Consider the following 16,814-nt stretch of genomic DNA (forward strand, 5'->3'; position numbering starts at 1 on the left):
AAAGGCGTGCGAGTCAACAAAATACCACAATATCACTGCCTTACAGCTTAAACGCTCTCTGCAAATAGTTGTGCAATATCACAAAATTATATAATAAAGTTAGTAAAGGTAGAGTAAGCCTTAAGGCAAGCAGCAAGTATGCCGTGTAAGAGGGTAAGGACAAGTTCAATAAGTCAAGACTGAAGATATGGTAGGACAAACAGAGTCAGGCAGAATTCGTAGAAAGGAGTGAAGTAAAGGCAAGATTGTGTGCATCTGCAACTTTAGACAAGTTGCACATACAAATCTTAGCTGTGAGTTCGTTGCATGCAGTGAAAGATCACAGCAACAACTCTGCTTCCCTTTAAAATGCGAGAGCCTGCGTACTAGAACTATATCCATGCTCAAGTTTAAGATGCTAGGCGCCCTTGTAAGATATCCTTGCATCAACGATTCAGCTACATTGCATATGAATAAAAAGATTCATTGAATGCCAACGTCTTCCAGGATCAAACTTCTATGTGAAATCGCTGTTTGAGCCTTTTTAACCACCGTGCCTGGGCTTGTTGGTGCGTAATCTTTTCATCATGCGGAGCATGAAAGATAATTGTGCCGAGCCTTAAGCCTGTAGCTTGCGACCCTTCTTCAGAATATTCAAAACTGTATACAGAACCCGTTAATGGTCTTATTTCATAATGAATGTTCCCCATCGCTTTGCAGAACTGTTGCCAGCGAAATTGTGAATTGTTTTCCGAAGAGCGTGCCAACAGTGCAGCCCAAAATTTCCTGTTCTTCGTGGGCCTCACTATGGGAATTGAATCCGACGATACCGGATTCAGTGACTTTGTGATGGGCAGAGGAGCGTGTGGCGTAAAAGACTGACGTTTCTTTGATCGCCGCATCTGCGTCAAAGTGACTTCCTCATGTGTGGTATCTGAACTTAGCCACCCATGTCAAGACTTTAGTGGCAATGTGTGTCTTGGTAGGCTATGCATTATCAGTTCGACTATCTCTTCTTCTTCTACAGTCTCGGCTCTTAGAGAGTTATCAACACTATCCCAAAATTGACACATTCGGTCGTATTTGTCGATATCCTTACGGCGGGTATGTTTCTCGAGCTTAGAGCGATCGTCATTACCCATTGCTAGAGAGGCTCGCTCAGCGAGCATAGTCCACGGTCGTGACCGCTTCGCCCACCAAATCTCTAGGTCGTTAACATTGTCAATATGAGCATGCACGTCTACTACGAAAGTATAGTGCTTCCATGTCTCCCGAGTGCAAACAGCTAAGATAGCAATATCGTTCAGTGCTTGCATGACTGTAACAGGGATCCTCATGCCAAAGTCATCTGCCCTAATCTCTCGATCAATCACTCGCATAACCGATGGGATTCCCATCATCCAGATTACTGGATTAAGCTCCTTCGCCATGTTAAATAACTGGGAAAACACGCTGTTGCTATCCGGTGACCACGAACTTCGAGCAAGCTCTTGGACAGTTTCAGTGAGGCATGACTGGAATGCCGTGTATAAGGACATTAGATTGGAAGGGTATGCACGTGCGGTATTGGAGTTCTCAGCGGTTTCATTTTCAGTCGGAATGCGCTTCTTGACATCATCAAGATGGTGACTGAGAGATTGGAAGGTATCGATCCGATAGAACAACGTATGCAGTAGATTTGAGACTCGCTCCGAACCTTGTCCAGAAGTTTCGTTCCAATACTCAATGAATGAGTCCGGGTCTGATCTAAGTTGCCGTAGATGATCCATCGCTTCGTCTCGTAAAGCGGTCGTAAGATGAACCAAATAGTCTAGATCGACGCGATTTGGATGGCCGCGGAAATCCAAGAGCGAAGCTTGATTGAAAAGAGAAGAAGATTGATGAATACTATCTTGCGATGGACATTCTAAGGCAGCTAAGTCCACAAATTTCTGGGGACACGACGAAAGGAAGGCGTATATTCTTTGCTGTGCCCCAAGTTGGTAAAGGCCCAAGTCGGTGCGCACTAGCTGGGCCTGCGCATGGTCGTACTTGTCTTCGAATTGGATGTATGATACTGCTGTGTCTGAAAAGAATTTCATCGCTCCTGGCACGCGCAGCTTTAAGCCTCCGGCGTAATAGCCCAGCGGAAGGGAACGACTGTCAATTGTTCGGAAGAAGCCAGGATGCCAGGCTGCACGGGTTTCAAGAAAATCTGGGAGTGTTTTACACAAGTCCTCGAGGTTAAGCAAGGCCATCATGAAAAATCCTTTCGGGAGAGTTGAACGTTCTGGATTTGTAGACCGAATCCATCCATATATCTCCGGATGTGGGAGATCAAAAAGGTAAGCGAACTCTCGCTTCAGCCAATGTTTCCTTTGTCCTTCTGTTAACCTGTCCCAACGTTGTCGGAGGATATCAAGTTTCCCAGTGGTCTTTGAAGTTAGAAGGCTCTCCCAGTCCATGATAACCTGAGTTGCCAGCTTCAATGCCTGATCGCGAAACTTGGGCAAGTGGGAGATTGGCATATCTACATTAAAACTGTTGTTCTTTACCCACGTAGCCCAATTCGGACCTAACGCACGTCGTAACTGTCGTGCGAAAGGGCTTGATTCTATGAGACTTATGAGAGTCTTAGAATCGCTTGAGCTCGGCTTTGTGTCTATGCGTAGGGCTTTTAGACCTTCAGCTAACTGCATAGAATCGAAACGTACTGCGCTAACTACTTGCTCTATCCAAGCAGGTAGGTTATCCCAGTCCACTGGCTTGGTCATATCCTCATACCTTCTCACCATTGCTTTGGCTTTCTTTATATGGACCAATGGCAGGAAATTTATGTTCCAGAGGTCCCGAGCCGTAGCAGCACCAAACCGTTCATGAATAGGCGACAATAGATTGAACAAGTGCTGATGAATCTGAGCAATATTAGGCTCGTTGTGTGTCATAATGGGATACTGAGTGTTTAGGTCTTAAGAGCGAATGTTGGCTCAGACAGAGTAGGCACAGGTGTGGTTGGGTGAGCCTAAAAGCACGCTCAGGTGAACTGCCTCCTCGCTCAGACACGCGAAGAATAGTGATATTGTGCACAGACCGAGCTGGCACCCTAGAGTTTAGTTCATTTTGCATGTCCAATCGGAATTGTTTCCGCTTGTTGCTTTAGCATATAATAGTATATCATTGTACTGACCCCCTTCACATTTGTCTTTCACTATACAATCATTATCTGCTGAGGCTTGTGTCCTTTTGACCATGGCACTCCGTACAAGAAGCTCCCATTTACAAGCGTTGCCAAAGAGCCTATTATAGCAATCTCTTGCCTTTGTTTTTTTCCAACTAATAATCGTGATCCTACAAACCCTCATTCGCGCCCAAATTAACGACTGGGAATGGACGATTTATTTTGCTGCTTGACTCAGTTTCTGATTATGCAGATTTTTCCAACGAGCACGATTGGACTGAATGTTGCAGGTGAGATGATCGACACATCGTTACCTTTCATAAATTGACTTTTGAAAGTTTTTGAGGCGGAGGTCGGCAAGAACTTTGATCCTAATTCTTAGGTATATGAAGAATGTATGTCTAGAGCATGCCTGAAGCATCTCAATTCTCTATAATCTGCCATTCATCATGCAGGTAAGGGCCTCTCATTTATCTCCCATCTCCGAGTCCTCACAACTCGTTCCTAGGTCACGCTCGCCTTCACCAGTTAGCTGATGACGCAAGAAAGGCTCGCTAAAATACTTCAGTCAGATCCATCTAATCTCCCATGCCAAATCCTTCTGGAACTTTGGAATCCCGTCTTTCCGTCGCAGGGGCACGTTTCTTATTGACAGGGCTCGCTTTGATCGTGGACTGAGACATTGCGATGATAATGTGATAGAGGTATAGGAATGGAAGAAGGCGTTGCAAGAATAAGAAAGACGGTGGGTGAGTTAGAGTAAGTAGCTTTCAATTATGATACAGCATACCTGCTGTCTATTATCTGTACGCTCCCTACTATACATACTACGATTGGTTGCATGATAGAGTTGACACGTTATTACTAGAAGCAATAGAGTAGATGTACGTAGTTCTGTTTCACTATAGGGCTATGAAAGGCAGTAGCCAAGGTTCATCCCACTCCTATCGGACGGCACCACCTGCGCAATGGGGACCAGAACGCGGAGGAGGGACCTGGGCGGTGGCAAGTGCCGGCTCAGGAGGCGTCCCCCACGGGGAGGACCGTCAGTCTGGGAAGATCTGGGCTGGGGCGGAACTGGCGTGCAGCGTGCGGGCCGATCTGGTGCAGGAGGTCTGGCAGAGGCGTGCGGCAAAGGATAGGTAGGGGATTCCTTGGGTGGATCTGGGCGAGGTCCTTGTAGACTTGGTTAAAGGTCTTCCGAACGCTGAGGGCGAGCGGGGCCAGGTTCGTGCAGCCCACGGAGGCGCTGTACCACGTCCGGCTCTCCCGCAGCTGCCGGCGCAGCAGCTTCCACTCCTCGCTCTCCTCATACTCTCTGCTGCGGGGGCAGGTCAGGAAGGCATCGCGGAAGCGGGGGTGATCGCGGAAGAAGAGCTCGCGGACGGCGCGGGCGGCCGCCCGGTCGCCCTGGCCCTGTGCCGTAGACTTGACCTTGCGCTCCTCGTCTACCAGGAGCTCGTACTCACGCCGCTTGCACGCAAGCTCGCAGCGCTGGTTAAAGGTCCACCACAGGGCAGGCGGATAGCACTTAGCTGCCCGGGTTCTGTGTTTAGCGTACCGGGCACTGAGCATGTCGTTGCGGCCGCGCCGGACGGGGAGCGCCTGGGAGGCGAACGGCTGGGAGATGGAAGGGTTGTACACGTCCCTCTGGTAGGTAGACGCATCTTGCTCCGCGTACTGCTGCAGCCCTAGGACGGCCTCCAGGGCGTCGGGCGTGGCGAGTCCTCCAACCAGGCAGCAGCTGCCGCCTCGGGCGCCATGGGAGGGGAAGGGGGCGCTCCACGCGCCTCGAAGAGGCCATCCTCTCCCTCCTCAGAGTCGGAGCGCGAGCCCACGCTGGGTGATGGCGAGGCCGGCCTGCCGCAGTAGGCAGCGTCGTCGCTACGCTCCGTCCGGCGCCGCTTCGATGCCACCTGGACTACGGGGGAACGCTTGCGCCTGGCGAGGGAGGAGGAGGCTTGTACGCATTCTACCACCTCTTCCAGTACTTTGTCTGCTTCTGCTGGTTCTTCGTCTGCTTCTCCCTCTTCCTCTCCCTCTTCCTCTGCCTCTTCCTCTGCCTCTTCCTCTGCCTCTTCCTCTGCTTCTCCTACTCCCTCTTCTACTCCCCCTTCTACTCCCCCTTCTACTCCCCCTTCTACTCCCCCTTCTACTCTCCCTTCTACTCCCCCTTCCTCTGTCTCTTTCTCTGACTCTTTCTCTGACTCTTTCTCTGCCTCTTTCTCTGCCTCTTTCTCTGCCTCTTTCTCTGCTTCTCCTACTCCCCCTTCTACTCCCCCTTCTACTCTCTCCTCCACTCTCTCTTCTACTCCCTCTTCCTCTGCTTCTCCTATTGCTTCCTCCTCTGCTTTGTCTCCTCCACTCTGGCAAGCACTATGTAAGGTTACTATCCCCTCCTCTCCCCTACCCTCTATTTCCTCTCTACCTATCGTTTCCTCTCTTCCTATTGTTTCCTCTCTACCTATCGTTTCCTCTCTTCCTATTGTTTCCTCCCTTTCCCCTGTTTCCACCCCGTCGAGACGTTCCGATTGGCCTGCGAGGGAGACAGGAGAGATCGGACCCTGTATGGACGTAGTACTTGATAGCGTTTGTGTGTAGGCCTTCTTATCAGAATAGCCGTGGCAGAGGGCGTGAATCGTGCTAATAAGGCACTGTTCCGGGACATGCTTGCAGAGCCATTGGAGGGCGCAGTCGGGGGAATCTGCCACGAAGATATGGCCCTCCTCTGGCAGTCCAAGGGATCCCTCGTACTGGAAGGCGACCCACGCTGCTGCAGGGCCCTTTCTACTGTAGTAGCTTGGCATAACCGTCTGGAGCTGGTGGCAAGCATCGTCGTCGCGTCGAACCACCCGCCTAGCTGCCTTGTAGATAGGTAGAGGGGTGGGAGAGGAGAGAGTACGCATGCTTTGGCTTGCCATAGAAGATAGGGCGAGAGGGAAAGGATGTTAGATTAATGTGCGTGCTGTCGTTCCTTGTAGGTGCGTGTTGATTCCTAGGTGCTGAAACCTAGGACGCGTGCTGTTGATTCTTAGGAACGCGTGCTACTGTTTTCTCTGGAACGCGTCGTGGCTGGACTGGTGGGAGAGATTGGCGCCACTGAACTCTGGCACGCTACTGCTAGGGTGAGGACAACTGCCTCAGCTACTACTACACGAGACGCCTGCTGTACAGGAGATTCTGTCCTATTTACGTAGTTACCTAGGAGATTTATGCGTGCTGTAGCGTTGTCCTATTTCCTACTGATCGTTCTTAGTTATGTGGCCTTGGGAAGCAAGGGGTTAGCGATTACTAGGAGTGCCTAACCGCCGCCTAGACAACAGACATATGCGGTCTGACAAGCAACGAATAGCATGCCTGGGAGGAGACTTCCTAAGGCTAGGCTCGTTGCTATTAACAGGGCAGGTAGAAGGAGGGCCTTCCCTATAACTAGGCATGGGCAATGCGTGTAATATTAACGGGCTTTACTTACTAGCTACCTACACAAGAGGAGTTTTAAATTAAGGGGAGAAAGAGAGGTAATTGTTTAGTAGTAAGGCACTAAGTAAGGAAGAGAATTAAGGTAAGAAAGAGAGGTGAGTGTTAGGTAGTGAGGCACTGAGTGAGGAAGGGAATTGAGGTGAGGAAGGGAGTTGAGGTGGCGTACCAGAGAAGTCATGGCGCAGGCAGTCGAAGTTTTAAAGGCAAAACTCCCTTAAAGCCTGGTTGCTTACGATCAGGCTCTAGTGCCTTTTGCCTTGCCTGAATAATTGCACTCTGTTTTGCACAACCAGAACATTGTTAACTATTGAAATACTAATTAGTCCATCGAAATCTCGACTGTTCAAACTAACCACGCGTCTCCAAATACCTCAGAGCAAATTCCAACTGCCAAAGAGCTCTTCTGCGTAGCTTGGAATCTCTGATCTACCGCTGTAGAACCATTGTCTTACTTGATAGGGCGCCTTGGTGCGTTGGTAACAGCGATTTTGCAGCGTCTTCTGCCTCTGACCTGATCCATCCTAGATCTACCGAATTTACTGCGTGAATATTCGCCGTTGACTTTGCTGAATAGACTCTTGAACTTGATGCTCGCTTAAATACTGGTCTTGCAGTAGTTTTGAATGATTCCAGGCAAAAACCACCTTATTGTTATCGTCGCCTTCAAGGTAAACGTAGACGTTGTCTTTGTGGATGGTACTGATAATGAGTTTCCACCTGACCTTTTCTTTCTTCTTCAGTTCTTTGTCAAGTTTAAAGTCGAGGATCTGGAGAGTAGGACGGTCCAAGGGTGAAGAAGTCAAATAACTTAGGTAAAGCTCTTGACTTGGCCGAATAGACTCTTAAACTTGATGCTTGAATACTGGTCTTGCAGTAGTTTTGAATTATTCCAGGCAAAAACCACCTTATTGTTATCGTTGCCTTCAAGGTGAACGTAGACGTTGTCTTTGTGGATAGTAATGATGATAAGTTTCCACCTGACCTTCTTTCTTCTTCAGTTCTTTGTCAAGTTTAAAGTCGAGGATCTGGAGAGTAGGAAGGTCCAAGGGTGGAGAAGTCAAATAACCTGGGTAAAGCTCTCGAATGCCCTTGTTTAGAGAGGGAATATAGAGTTAACCCGTCGGCAGCATTGTAGATTCGCTTTCTGATTGGTTTAATTAACATCTTGACAGAAAGTCCCCTTAGTAGAGTTACGCACAGTTGGTGTTGCGTGAAGGAGAGGTAGCTGGACAACCACAGCCCTGAACGCGATCAAGAGTAACAGTGACGATACTGATTTGCCAACGGTAATACTGATTCATTCAGCAGTGAGTAGGATGAGGATCCAATCAATAATAGAGATAGCGATCGCAATGAGGGTGCTGTGAAGTATAGCTTCTAGAGCGTAGCGGATCAGGGAGAAGGATAAAATTTAGTGCCAATAGGTGTTTAGGAAGGAGAGTAGTTATTACAGCTGCGACAGTACCAGAGACTGGAATGACGACAATCAGGACGCAAGCTCCGCAGATTCCTTTTGTCCTTCAGATTCAGTTGCCAGTTGCGAAACATCAGACGAAGATGGCAACAACAACAACAACAATAGTAACCTTAACAACCTTATAGAAAACGGGAACAAACTTAAAGAACTAGACAGTGTCTACATATATTTCCCTAGCAAGCAGAGATCACCAGAGTCTTGTAAAGGCCTCAGAAAAAGAACAACAATACGCCGTACCAATCAGGAAGGGGCGCCACCCCTAGATCGTACACTACACACGATTACAGGGCATGCAGTCTTCAGACCCTTACCCCCACTCGGCTATACCACAAACTAATCTGACGACTTCTGGAGTGAGGGCGCTGGTATTGCCACCCACGAGGTTGGATGCAGTAGGCGTTTTAGAGAGGGTTCTTTGATAGTTGCACAGTATAGATCTGCCCGAGTTGTTCGTTTTTCGGGAACTACCCAAATAGAGAAGCCTGAAATATCGAGATCTACGGCTATTCGGGTAGGAAATTCAAGTGAAGGTAAGGTTGAAACCTGAGGCCAGTAGAGTGAAGTGAAGTGAAGGTAGTGAGGTCGGGGAGGATACCTTCGATCTATCCCAACCCACCTACGACGCCTTTTCTTCCAATCTACGCACCACCACAACTACAAACCACCACTTCTGCTGCTGCTATGTCGCCTTCTTCGCGATCACTGAGCGCCATTGCTGCTCCCCGTGACTCCGACAACGAGTCAGTAGAGTCGTGTTCGGGAGTGATTGGAGAGCTCCTCGAAGCCCTCATGAAGCCAGGTAGGCATATTGAGTACCGTAGTATAGGAGTGGAATCTAATTAGGATCATAGACAATCCGCCACCTTCATTCTCCCCCTCCTCCTCGTGCTGCAACAACAACAACAACAACAACAACAACAACAACAACAACAGCAGCAGCAGCAACAACAACAGGGCTATCAAGAAGCCCCGTGTGGGGATCTATGAGGTCCCTGGGACTCTCCCGCCTCTGCCTTCCAGGTAAATCATGTCAGCCTAATGTCACACTAATGATAACTTACATGGATAGGATAGCCTGCGCCCCTGCCCGCGCCCCCGCCGTCGATGAAGAAGAGGATGGCGAAAAGGAGGAAGACAAGAAAGAGATGCTGGCAGATCCACGGATTGCTCTGGGCCGGGCTTTGGATCGGTTGGCGGCCACTTCTAGCGTACGGCCGAAGCAACAGAAGCTGTACGCTGACCTGATTGAAGCTGATGACCTTTTTGGAGAGGTTGCGTCCGCTCCGTGCGCCCGGTGTACAGGTTTAGGAGTGGTCTGCCGTGAATTCAAGAGGTCTCTTATGCTGGGTAACGTTGGAGCGACGTGTGGCCGATGCCGTCGCTCTGAAGTGGCCTGCAACCTCCCGCGGCGTCCCCCAACGCCCCGCAAGTCACGAGCAAGACCGGGCGCCCGCATTGGGCGCCCCCAAGGCTCCAAGAATAGGGTGGAGGAGGGGAGGAAGGAGATGAAGAAGGCCTACGGTGGGCAGCGTGGGGGTGGGAGGCCGACGGAGCCTGGGTCTCGCAACTCAGGCGGGGGTGCTTGCGGCAGTAACAACGCTGTATTATCTGTATAAGTGTTCGTATGGTCAATACAGAGTGATTTGTTCTTAGCTCAAACGTTATGAATAGAGAAGAGTAATGGCTGCCATTAGGAGTCACAGACAGAGCACAGCGTCAGAAAATGTAGTTGCCCGGCTCTACGCGTGGTGGTGAGAGGCGGAAAGGGGGTAGCCAGCTCATCCATGGCAGGAATCGTCATTTTTCTCATGTTCGTATCATGGGATCTTTCGGATTTGCAATTCCTGAGCAGATACACTGACCATCTTCCCATCTCCACGCTCCGATTCGTGGGATCTGCCCAGGTGATGCCCCCTCTTCGACTTTCGACTTTTGACACTTGACCTTTTCACCTCTGCGTTTTTCCATGTTCGGATCATGGGATCTTTCTGATTTTTCGTCCTCCGGTAGACCAAAGACAGGGCCTTATATCCCGAGTCGCAAATGTCTGGGACCTACCCAAGGCGGGCGTCTACAGCCAGACGGGATCTCCCGCCTTCCGTCGACCTTTTCAAACTTTCGGGTAGGGTTCAGATCATGGAATGTTTATAATTTTCAGTACCCTAGTAGAGAAAAGGCAGGCCCTTGTATTCCAAGACGTAGATATGTGAGATCTTCCCAGGGAGTGCGTCTACCGAACAAATATAATGACCAAGGGAAAAGCTATCAAAAGCAACAATTAAGGCAGCTGTATATCGTGTAGCCTAGAAAATAACGACAAGGGTAGATCTATACTAAATTATCAACAACTAAGGCAGTCCTATACTGTGCAGTTGACCAACCAACAACTGAGGCAGATCTATACTGTGCGACGGCCGATCCATTGTAACGATCCATCTCAATCCTCCTACTGAATACCTCCCGGGATCTATCCGGATATAGGTCGGTCCGTACACGGGACTTGTAGAACAGTATATATAGCTATCACTCGTACGAATCCTCACACCCTAAGGATTTGTCTCTATCCACTACCGAATATATATCCTGTTATTCCTCTCACTCGATTGTGCCTGATGGCCCTACCCAATCACGTCTCACATCCATCCGTGTAGCTACGAAACAACAACCGCTTATGCTACTAATTACTAATAACTTCGGGATCTACATTACCTAGGTATGGATCTGTCTGAAAAGATCTAAACTCAATAAGTATTAAAAGTGATACTACTAGTAGATATTTACTAAACAGCTATAAATAGGAGTATATTAGGCAAATAGATATTACCGTGTGTCTACTAAAAATGGGTTCTGAGGCAAAGTCGTACTATACACCCAATAAAAATAACTAGTAAGACAGTTGATATTGAGTTGATATCGTGTCGAGTTCGAGGTGGGATTGATCGGAATATTATTGCTTATTTAAGGTTCTTAGTGAACTGTTTTACGACTTTAATACGAGCTCTCCTGGTCAAATCAGAGCAACCTTTGCTGTAGCAACGTTCGGCTGTACGATTCTCTATATACCGTGATAATCGGCCGTGATAATGACTATAGCAGCTGCCCTACCTATCTAACTATATTGCTCCCGCACATCTGGCTCAGTTCCCCTAGTATCAACTCTCTCCCAACTCTCTCCCTACTCTCTCCCTACTCTCTCCCTACTCTCTCCCTTCTATCCCTCTACTCTCTCCCTCTATTCTCGCCTCACCCTCTCCCCACCCCATCTCTCCACACACCAGCTTTCGACTATCCCACCCCTGTCTTGCTTCCTTGCCTCGGTGAGTTCAGGTAGGATGGAACTGAACGCGTGGACGGTTAGTTATGAATGAGGGTGATATTGTCTAGGTAGGTGAGCGAGACACTAGCTCTGTATACGTTGGGGTTTAAGAATATCTACGCTCTCTATATAGGAATCTAAGAAGAGGGGAAAAAAGGCAAAAATATACCCACACCAGGTCCAGTCGGTACGCTTGGCCACAAGGGCGAACACCGAATGTTCCTTCCATCGAGACCACAGCCGGGCACCTAGTTGTAGGTTGGCGCCTTTTACTATCTTCTCTAGGATCAGTTCCTAGCAACTATAGTAAGGCTGATGTACACAGGCTTTGCCATGCTGGCCATAGAGACTCTAGTCTCTGGGTTTGTCGATAGCAGTTTCTCTAATAGAGTAACTTATATTGAGGTTGATAGCAGCTACTGCTCTTTTGTTGCATGGCAGTTCTGCGACTAGTAGTAGCAGAAGTGCACCCAGTGCCAAGCAATTGCGCACAGACTGCATTCAAAGTCAGGACTTATATAGTAGAGCGCGACGGAGCCAGGGATGAGCTCTAAATGCTGGGATCGATTTGCTACACTGCGATTGAGCCTCGTGGATTGTGGTCTCCCATATCCTGTCAGAGTGGACATGAAGATACCGTCGGGCCAGCGCGTCACGATCACGTTCAACACCGCAGATCCAACACCATCATCATGGCGGAGAAGGAGTCTCCAGAGGCTGGGGAGTCGATGGGGTGCTCCTCCTCGTCGGATGCAAGGTATACCAACTCATCGTTCAACTCGGAGGTGTCGGGGCTCTGGCTGTTACTGCTGTGGTGGAGTCTCTCAGATTGAGGATTCTCGGAGACTCGACGAACCAAGCTGTCTCGCACATGTTCAACGAGTCTGTCCATGATGGGGACATCGGGGAACTCATCTCTGACGTATTGGACAGTTTGAAGAAATACCTCCTCTCGGCTTGCGCCACGGTGAATGGCAGGTACCTCATTGAAATCATCTTCAGGCGATGACGAGTAGTACCTGAGAACTTCGTGTGTAGATGAGTCAAACTGGCTCTCTTCGCGAACACGCTTGCGGTGGTGAACATCCCTTAGAGAGCTGTATGCTGATCCCGGGAGGAAGTCGGTGCTCGCGGCCGTTTCTGTAGTGTAGCCGCTATGCTCGACATCGTAGTCGCTTGCCTTAATACTAGATGCGCTTCTATGACCCTCAAGGGGTTCATTATGGACAGCGCTATCATATTAGCCATGTATAGGAACTGCAGATAAAGACTCTGCGGCTAGTGTCTGCTTAGCTGTAGGTTCCAATTTCCATAACTCTGCGCTCACGTCTTCTGTGACTGTGAGGCAGTTCTCTGGGCTTCCGGGATATTTCCTAGAAAGTCTCTTGATGCCAGCTCGGTACGTCGCTCATCCAGCGCCCCGCTTAACTATCAACGTTTAAAGGCTCGTTTCTCTTATCATCGCCTCGAGTAACGTTGGAGCTCAATTGGTGCCTGCAAGCACGCGGAGATCGCATCCGTCGTCGGTGCCACGCCCGGCGTGGTCCGCAACCGAGTCGGGAAGATCAAGGTCGACCATAAGAGGGCTTATGAGGATGCCGGGCTTGTAGTTCCCAGCGCAGAGGCCTAACCCTCCACTCTCTCACTTGCTCACCACTCTCACTTGCTCACCACTCTCGCTTGTTCACCACTCTCGCTTGCTCGCCTATCTTACTCTCACTTGCTACTCTCACTTGCTCACTGCCCTCTCACTTGCTCACTACTTTCTCACCAACTATTTCGCTACCTCTCTGAATTTCCCGTTCACCGGCTCCGCTGCTAGAGTATAAGACATCGATATCACGACTAGTCCCAACCTTTAAGCTTACCTTGCCTCATATTTCCTCCTACAACCCAGGAAACGAAACATTTCAGCCAACCAAATCAACTAACCTAGCCAACGAAATCACCATGGTCAAGTGTGAAGAAGCCTACTTGATCTATGAACCTCTTGACGAACCCGATTGGACTGTGGTTGATAGGGCTGTTATTTACAGGGACGTTGAGGACAAAGTGTTTAAGAACGGCAGATACTGTGATGAGAAAGTCACAGAGCTTGGGATCTACATAGACACCGTAAGTGCTACTAACCATGGAAGAGTAGTAGAGCAGCAGCTAATAGATATACCTAGTTCAAACGCCATGGAAGCGCCCCCCTGCACATTCCACACACTTCGATAAAGAGGCTTGGTGGGTATATTACCTGCTACAACTCTATGTACTGTATTGGAGTCAGCGACCACCATTTGCTGCCAACTGTCATAGATCTACAGCTTGTTCTTGACTACGTAGCGTATGTTCTGGACTACAGCATTCTTAGACTTAACTAACCTGTGCTTAGAACACCTACAAATCATCCCCTCGTGCTGTGCAAGAAGTGCGCTAAGATCAGACTCTGGCCTAAGACCTTCACTATGGTTGACGCCGACAACACTGAATATGTCGACTTGATCTATAAACCGCTCAACGAACCTGAGCGGACTGTGATTGATGAGGCTGTTATCAACAGGAACGTTGATGTGATAGTGTGGGAGAACGGCAGAGACCGTTATGAGAAAGTTACACAGCTTAGGATTGAAGCAGATACTGTAAGTGCTATTGACCATGGAAGAGTAGTAGAGCAGCAGCTGATAGATATCTCTAGTTCAAACGCCATGGAAGCGAACCACTGCACATTCCACCTGATTTAACAACGAGGGCTGGTGGGTATATTACCTACTGTGACTCTACGTACTCTATTATAGTCAGCGACCATCATTTGTTGCCAACTGTCATAGATCTACAGCTTATTCTCAATTACGTAGCGTATGTTCTAAACTACAGCATTCTTGGACTTAACTAACCTGTGCTTAGAACACCTACAAATCATCCTCTAGTGCTGTGCGAGGACTGCGCTGAGATTAGACTCTGGACTTCCTAGGGCTGAAGGGCAGACAGGTGAAAATTGCTCAATCGCCTGTGTTAGGCAGATAGAAGGTTTTGACAGACAGCAGAGGGAAGGCGAAGGAGGGTTCAACCAGTACAGGATTAGGAATCACAGCCATAGGCAACACTTTACCTTCATCTTTAGCGATCGTTGCCATCATGCAAGACTCGACAGACCGTGCAGAGTGATCGCTCGTTGCGCTTCTACATGGAGACCATGGTCAACCCACAGAACATCTCATAATATCAGTGTTGAGAGTACTGAGAATTCGCAACGAGTTGACCTGAGGCTAACGCCCGCTGTTCCACCTATTGAACGAACAACAGCATTGGTCTCTGCCTTTGCAGCGAAGGAAGTCCGTCGCTGTGACCAGTCAATACCAATCTTGGAGGTGACGATACCAGACGTTGAAGGAGCTTTTAGCCTTGCTACGCATTCATGGGCATTAGAATACGCGAGGATAATACGTGGCTTCTCAGAATGGTCAGACATTACAGCATGCGCTCTAGAGCCGATGTGCGACTGTGCGCCTTCTATCCCCAGACCGTTATACAGCATAAATGGCAAAGGAGAAGCAATTGCACAGGTGGATGAAGAAGCTATTGCAGAGTTTGAACGCAGATTACGACCACGCGGGTCCATATTTACACATCAAGCGCTGAGAGAAGATAGCAAGGGGCGCCTTCAGATGATTTTCAATATCGCCGCCTTGTTACATCGCGCACGGAGTCATACTGAAACCCAGCATGGCTATACAGCAGCGTGGAGGTTGATATCGGACCACGTAGATGAGTCAGCACGTGAAGCTCCTAAGGGCTTTCAACTACAAAGCCGCTCATCACAAACGCCTTATACCGGCAATCTCTCTTTGAAGCATGACCTTTCCACGTCCCAAGAAAAGTCTCTATCTTGGATTATCGATCAAGAAAAGGGGAAGACTTTGGCAATTCAAGAAACCGAGGAAGCCATTGACGCTCAGCTGCACTGGAGAGCAGATGTCCGCATTCAACACAAGACTGTCATCCGCGGTGGTATTCTGGCTGATTTGCCTTCGTTTGGAAAGACAGTCACGACTATTGCGCTTATACAGCGGGAGTATGAGATTGACGAGGTTTACGGTGTTCCTGATCAAGGTTTTACAGACCCGCTAGGCTTGGTCTCGACGGCTGCTACTCTAGTAGTTTGTCCTCAGACTCTCTATAGGCGATGGCAAGACGAGTTCGTTAAGTTCTTAGGGAAGACTCGATGCTCTCAAATGGGCGTGCGGGCAATAGGGAGCATGGAAGACCTAAGACGGACGACAATCGCTGATATTCAAAACAGTCGAGTCGTCATTGTGCCATGGAATGTCCTTGCTGATGATAAGTACGTTAGGCAGCTTGCAGACTTCACTACCATGCCTAAACTAGCACTAAAACAGGAAAAACGGGCTTTTAATTCATGGCTTAATTATGTCAATTCAGAGATTCCAAGTCGGGTACAAGAACTTGTGCAAGAGGGAGTCAGATTGTTCAAGCGAGGCAAGAAGGAGGCACTAGAGGCCCGCCTTAAGCAACCAGGCTTCAAGGGCGTTGTACCTTTGAAACCCCAACACGGCAGTGCCTATCAATCCTACAAGGGTAGCGACCACAACTCGCAAATGGCGCCCGTCCAAGGAACAGATACCACGAAGCCTAAGCGTACAAACACTAGTCGGGATGGTGACTGGATGTCATACTGCCCGCCCCTACATATTTTCGCCTTTAACCGCATCGTGATTGACGAGTATCATTACCTCTGCAGTAGTGATCCTAAGAACTCTGCAGCATATGCACTTATCAAGGCTATTTCAGGACATGGACGCTAGGCCCTCTCTGGAACACCTACTTTAGGAGACTTTACTAATGTTTGTCCGGTCGCGAAACTTCTAGGTGCTACTTTCAGTCGTTCTGCGTACGACTACACCAGGCCAGCAAGCCCTTCCGAGAAGGGGCGTGGATGACCTACCCATTACTGAGGATAGGTACGCCAGGATGGAGGGGCTCTCACAATCAGCATGCTGGGCGCCACCGACGAGCACAGCAATTTCTAGATGATTTTGCGCAAGAACGTTTAGCAGCATGGGATTGCACCTAATGCAAAGCGCTATGTACCATTAAGCTTGGCTGATTCCCTTGGTTAAAGAGGTGGACAGAAAGTAAACTTTCCGTGAACCTTTAGTGGAATTAAGGAACTTGATAGATAGTAGAATGTGTGCTCTGACCAAGTATGCTTATTAGTTGGCATTGTCCCCACAAAGTACCTCCAGAAGGATTGATGGTGATCGACTGTTAGGCATCCTACTCTCAAAAGTTGGCTTTGTCAAGCTGTCTTGACGATACCGTACGCTTGATTAGTGTGTTCTTCCGCTGCTGCCCAGATGAATGGAATGTCTGTGAAGGTTAGCATTATCTTTAGGAAC

At 48.8% G+C, this 16,814-nt stretch overlaps 4 protein-coding genes across 4 annotated transcripts; 1 reads left to right on the forward strand and 3 right to left on the reverse strand.

Annotated features, from left to right (window-relative positions):
• Positions 1-730: 730 nt before the first annotated feature.
• BU24DRAFT_454989 (uncharacterized protein) lies at positions 731-2,977 on the reverse strand. Its single transcript, XM_033531347.1, has one exon. It carries the CDS (start codon positions 2,901-2,903, stop codon positions 933-935), a length of 1,971 nt encoding a protein of 656 aa, XP_033379029.1. The 5' UTR covers positions 2,904-2,977; the 3' UTR covers positions 731-932.
• Positions 2,978-4,153: 1,176 nt separating this feature from the next.
• BU24DRAFT_414241 (uncharacterized protein) lies at positions 4,154-6,057 on the reverse strand (the record flags this gene model as incomplete). Its single annotated transcript, XM_033526205.1, has 2 exons — positions 4,154-4,863; positions 4,923-6,057. The coding sequence occupies 2 exons, from the start codon at positions 6,055-6,057 to the stop codon at positions 4,154-4,156; spliced, it is 1,845 nt and encodes a 614-aa protein (XP_033379030.1).
• A 6,016-nt stretch (positions 6,058-12,073) lies between these two features.
• BU24DRAFT_467291 (uncharacterized protein) lies at positions 12,074-12,988 on the reverse strand (the record flags this gene model as incomplete). The annotated part of the gene is made up of 3 exons (XM_033532434.1): positions 12,074-12,641; positions 12,737-12,837; positions 12,914-12,988. 3 exons carry the CDS (start codon positions 12,986-12,988, stop codon positions 12,074-12,076), a joined length of 744 nt encoding a protein of 247 aa, XP_033379031.1.
• A 45-nt stretch (positions 12,989-13,033) lies between these two features.
• Positions 13,034-16,220, forward strand: BU24DRAFT_454992 (uncharacterized protein; the record flags this gene model as incomplete). Its single annotated transcript, XM_033531348.1, has 6 exons — positions 13,034-13,524; positions 13,581-13,741; positions 13,790-14,036; positions 14,093-14,150; positions 14,193-14,253; positions 14,369-16,220. The coding sequence occupies exons 1-6, from the start codon at positions 13,360-13,362 to the stop codon at positions 16,218-16,220; spliced, it is 2,544 nt and encodes an 847-aa protein (XP_033379032.1). The 5' UTR covers positions 13,034-13,359.
• Between the last annotated feature and the right edge of the window lie 594 nt (positions 16,221-16,814).

This window comes from Aaosphaeria arxii (assembly GCF_010015735.1).
Source record: "Aaosphaeria arxii CBS 175.79 unplaced genomic scaffold BU24scaffold_11, whole genome shotgun sequence".
Classification (NCBI taxonomy): Eukaryota; Fungi; Ascomycota; class Dothideomycetes; order Pleosporales; genus Aaosphaeria; species Aaosphaeria arxii.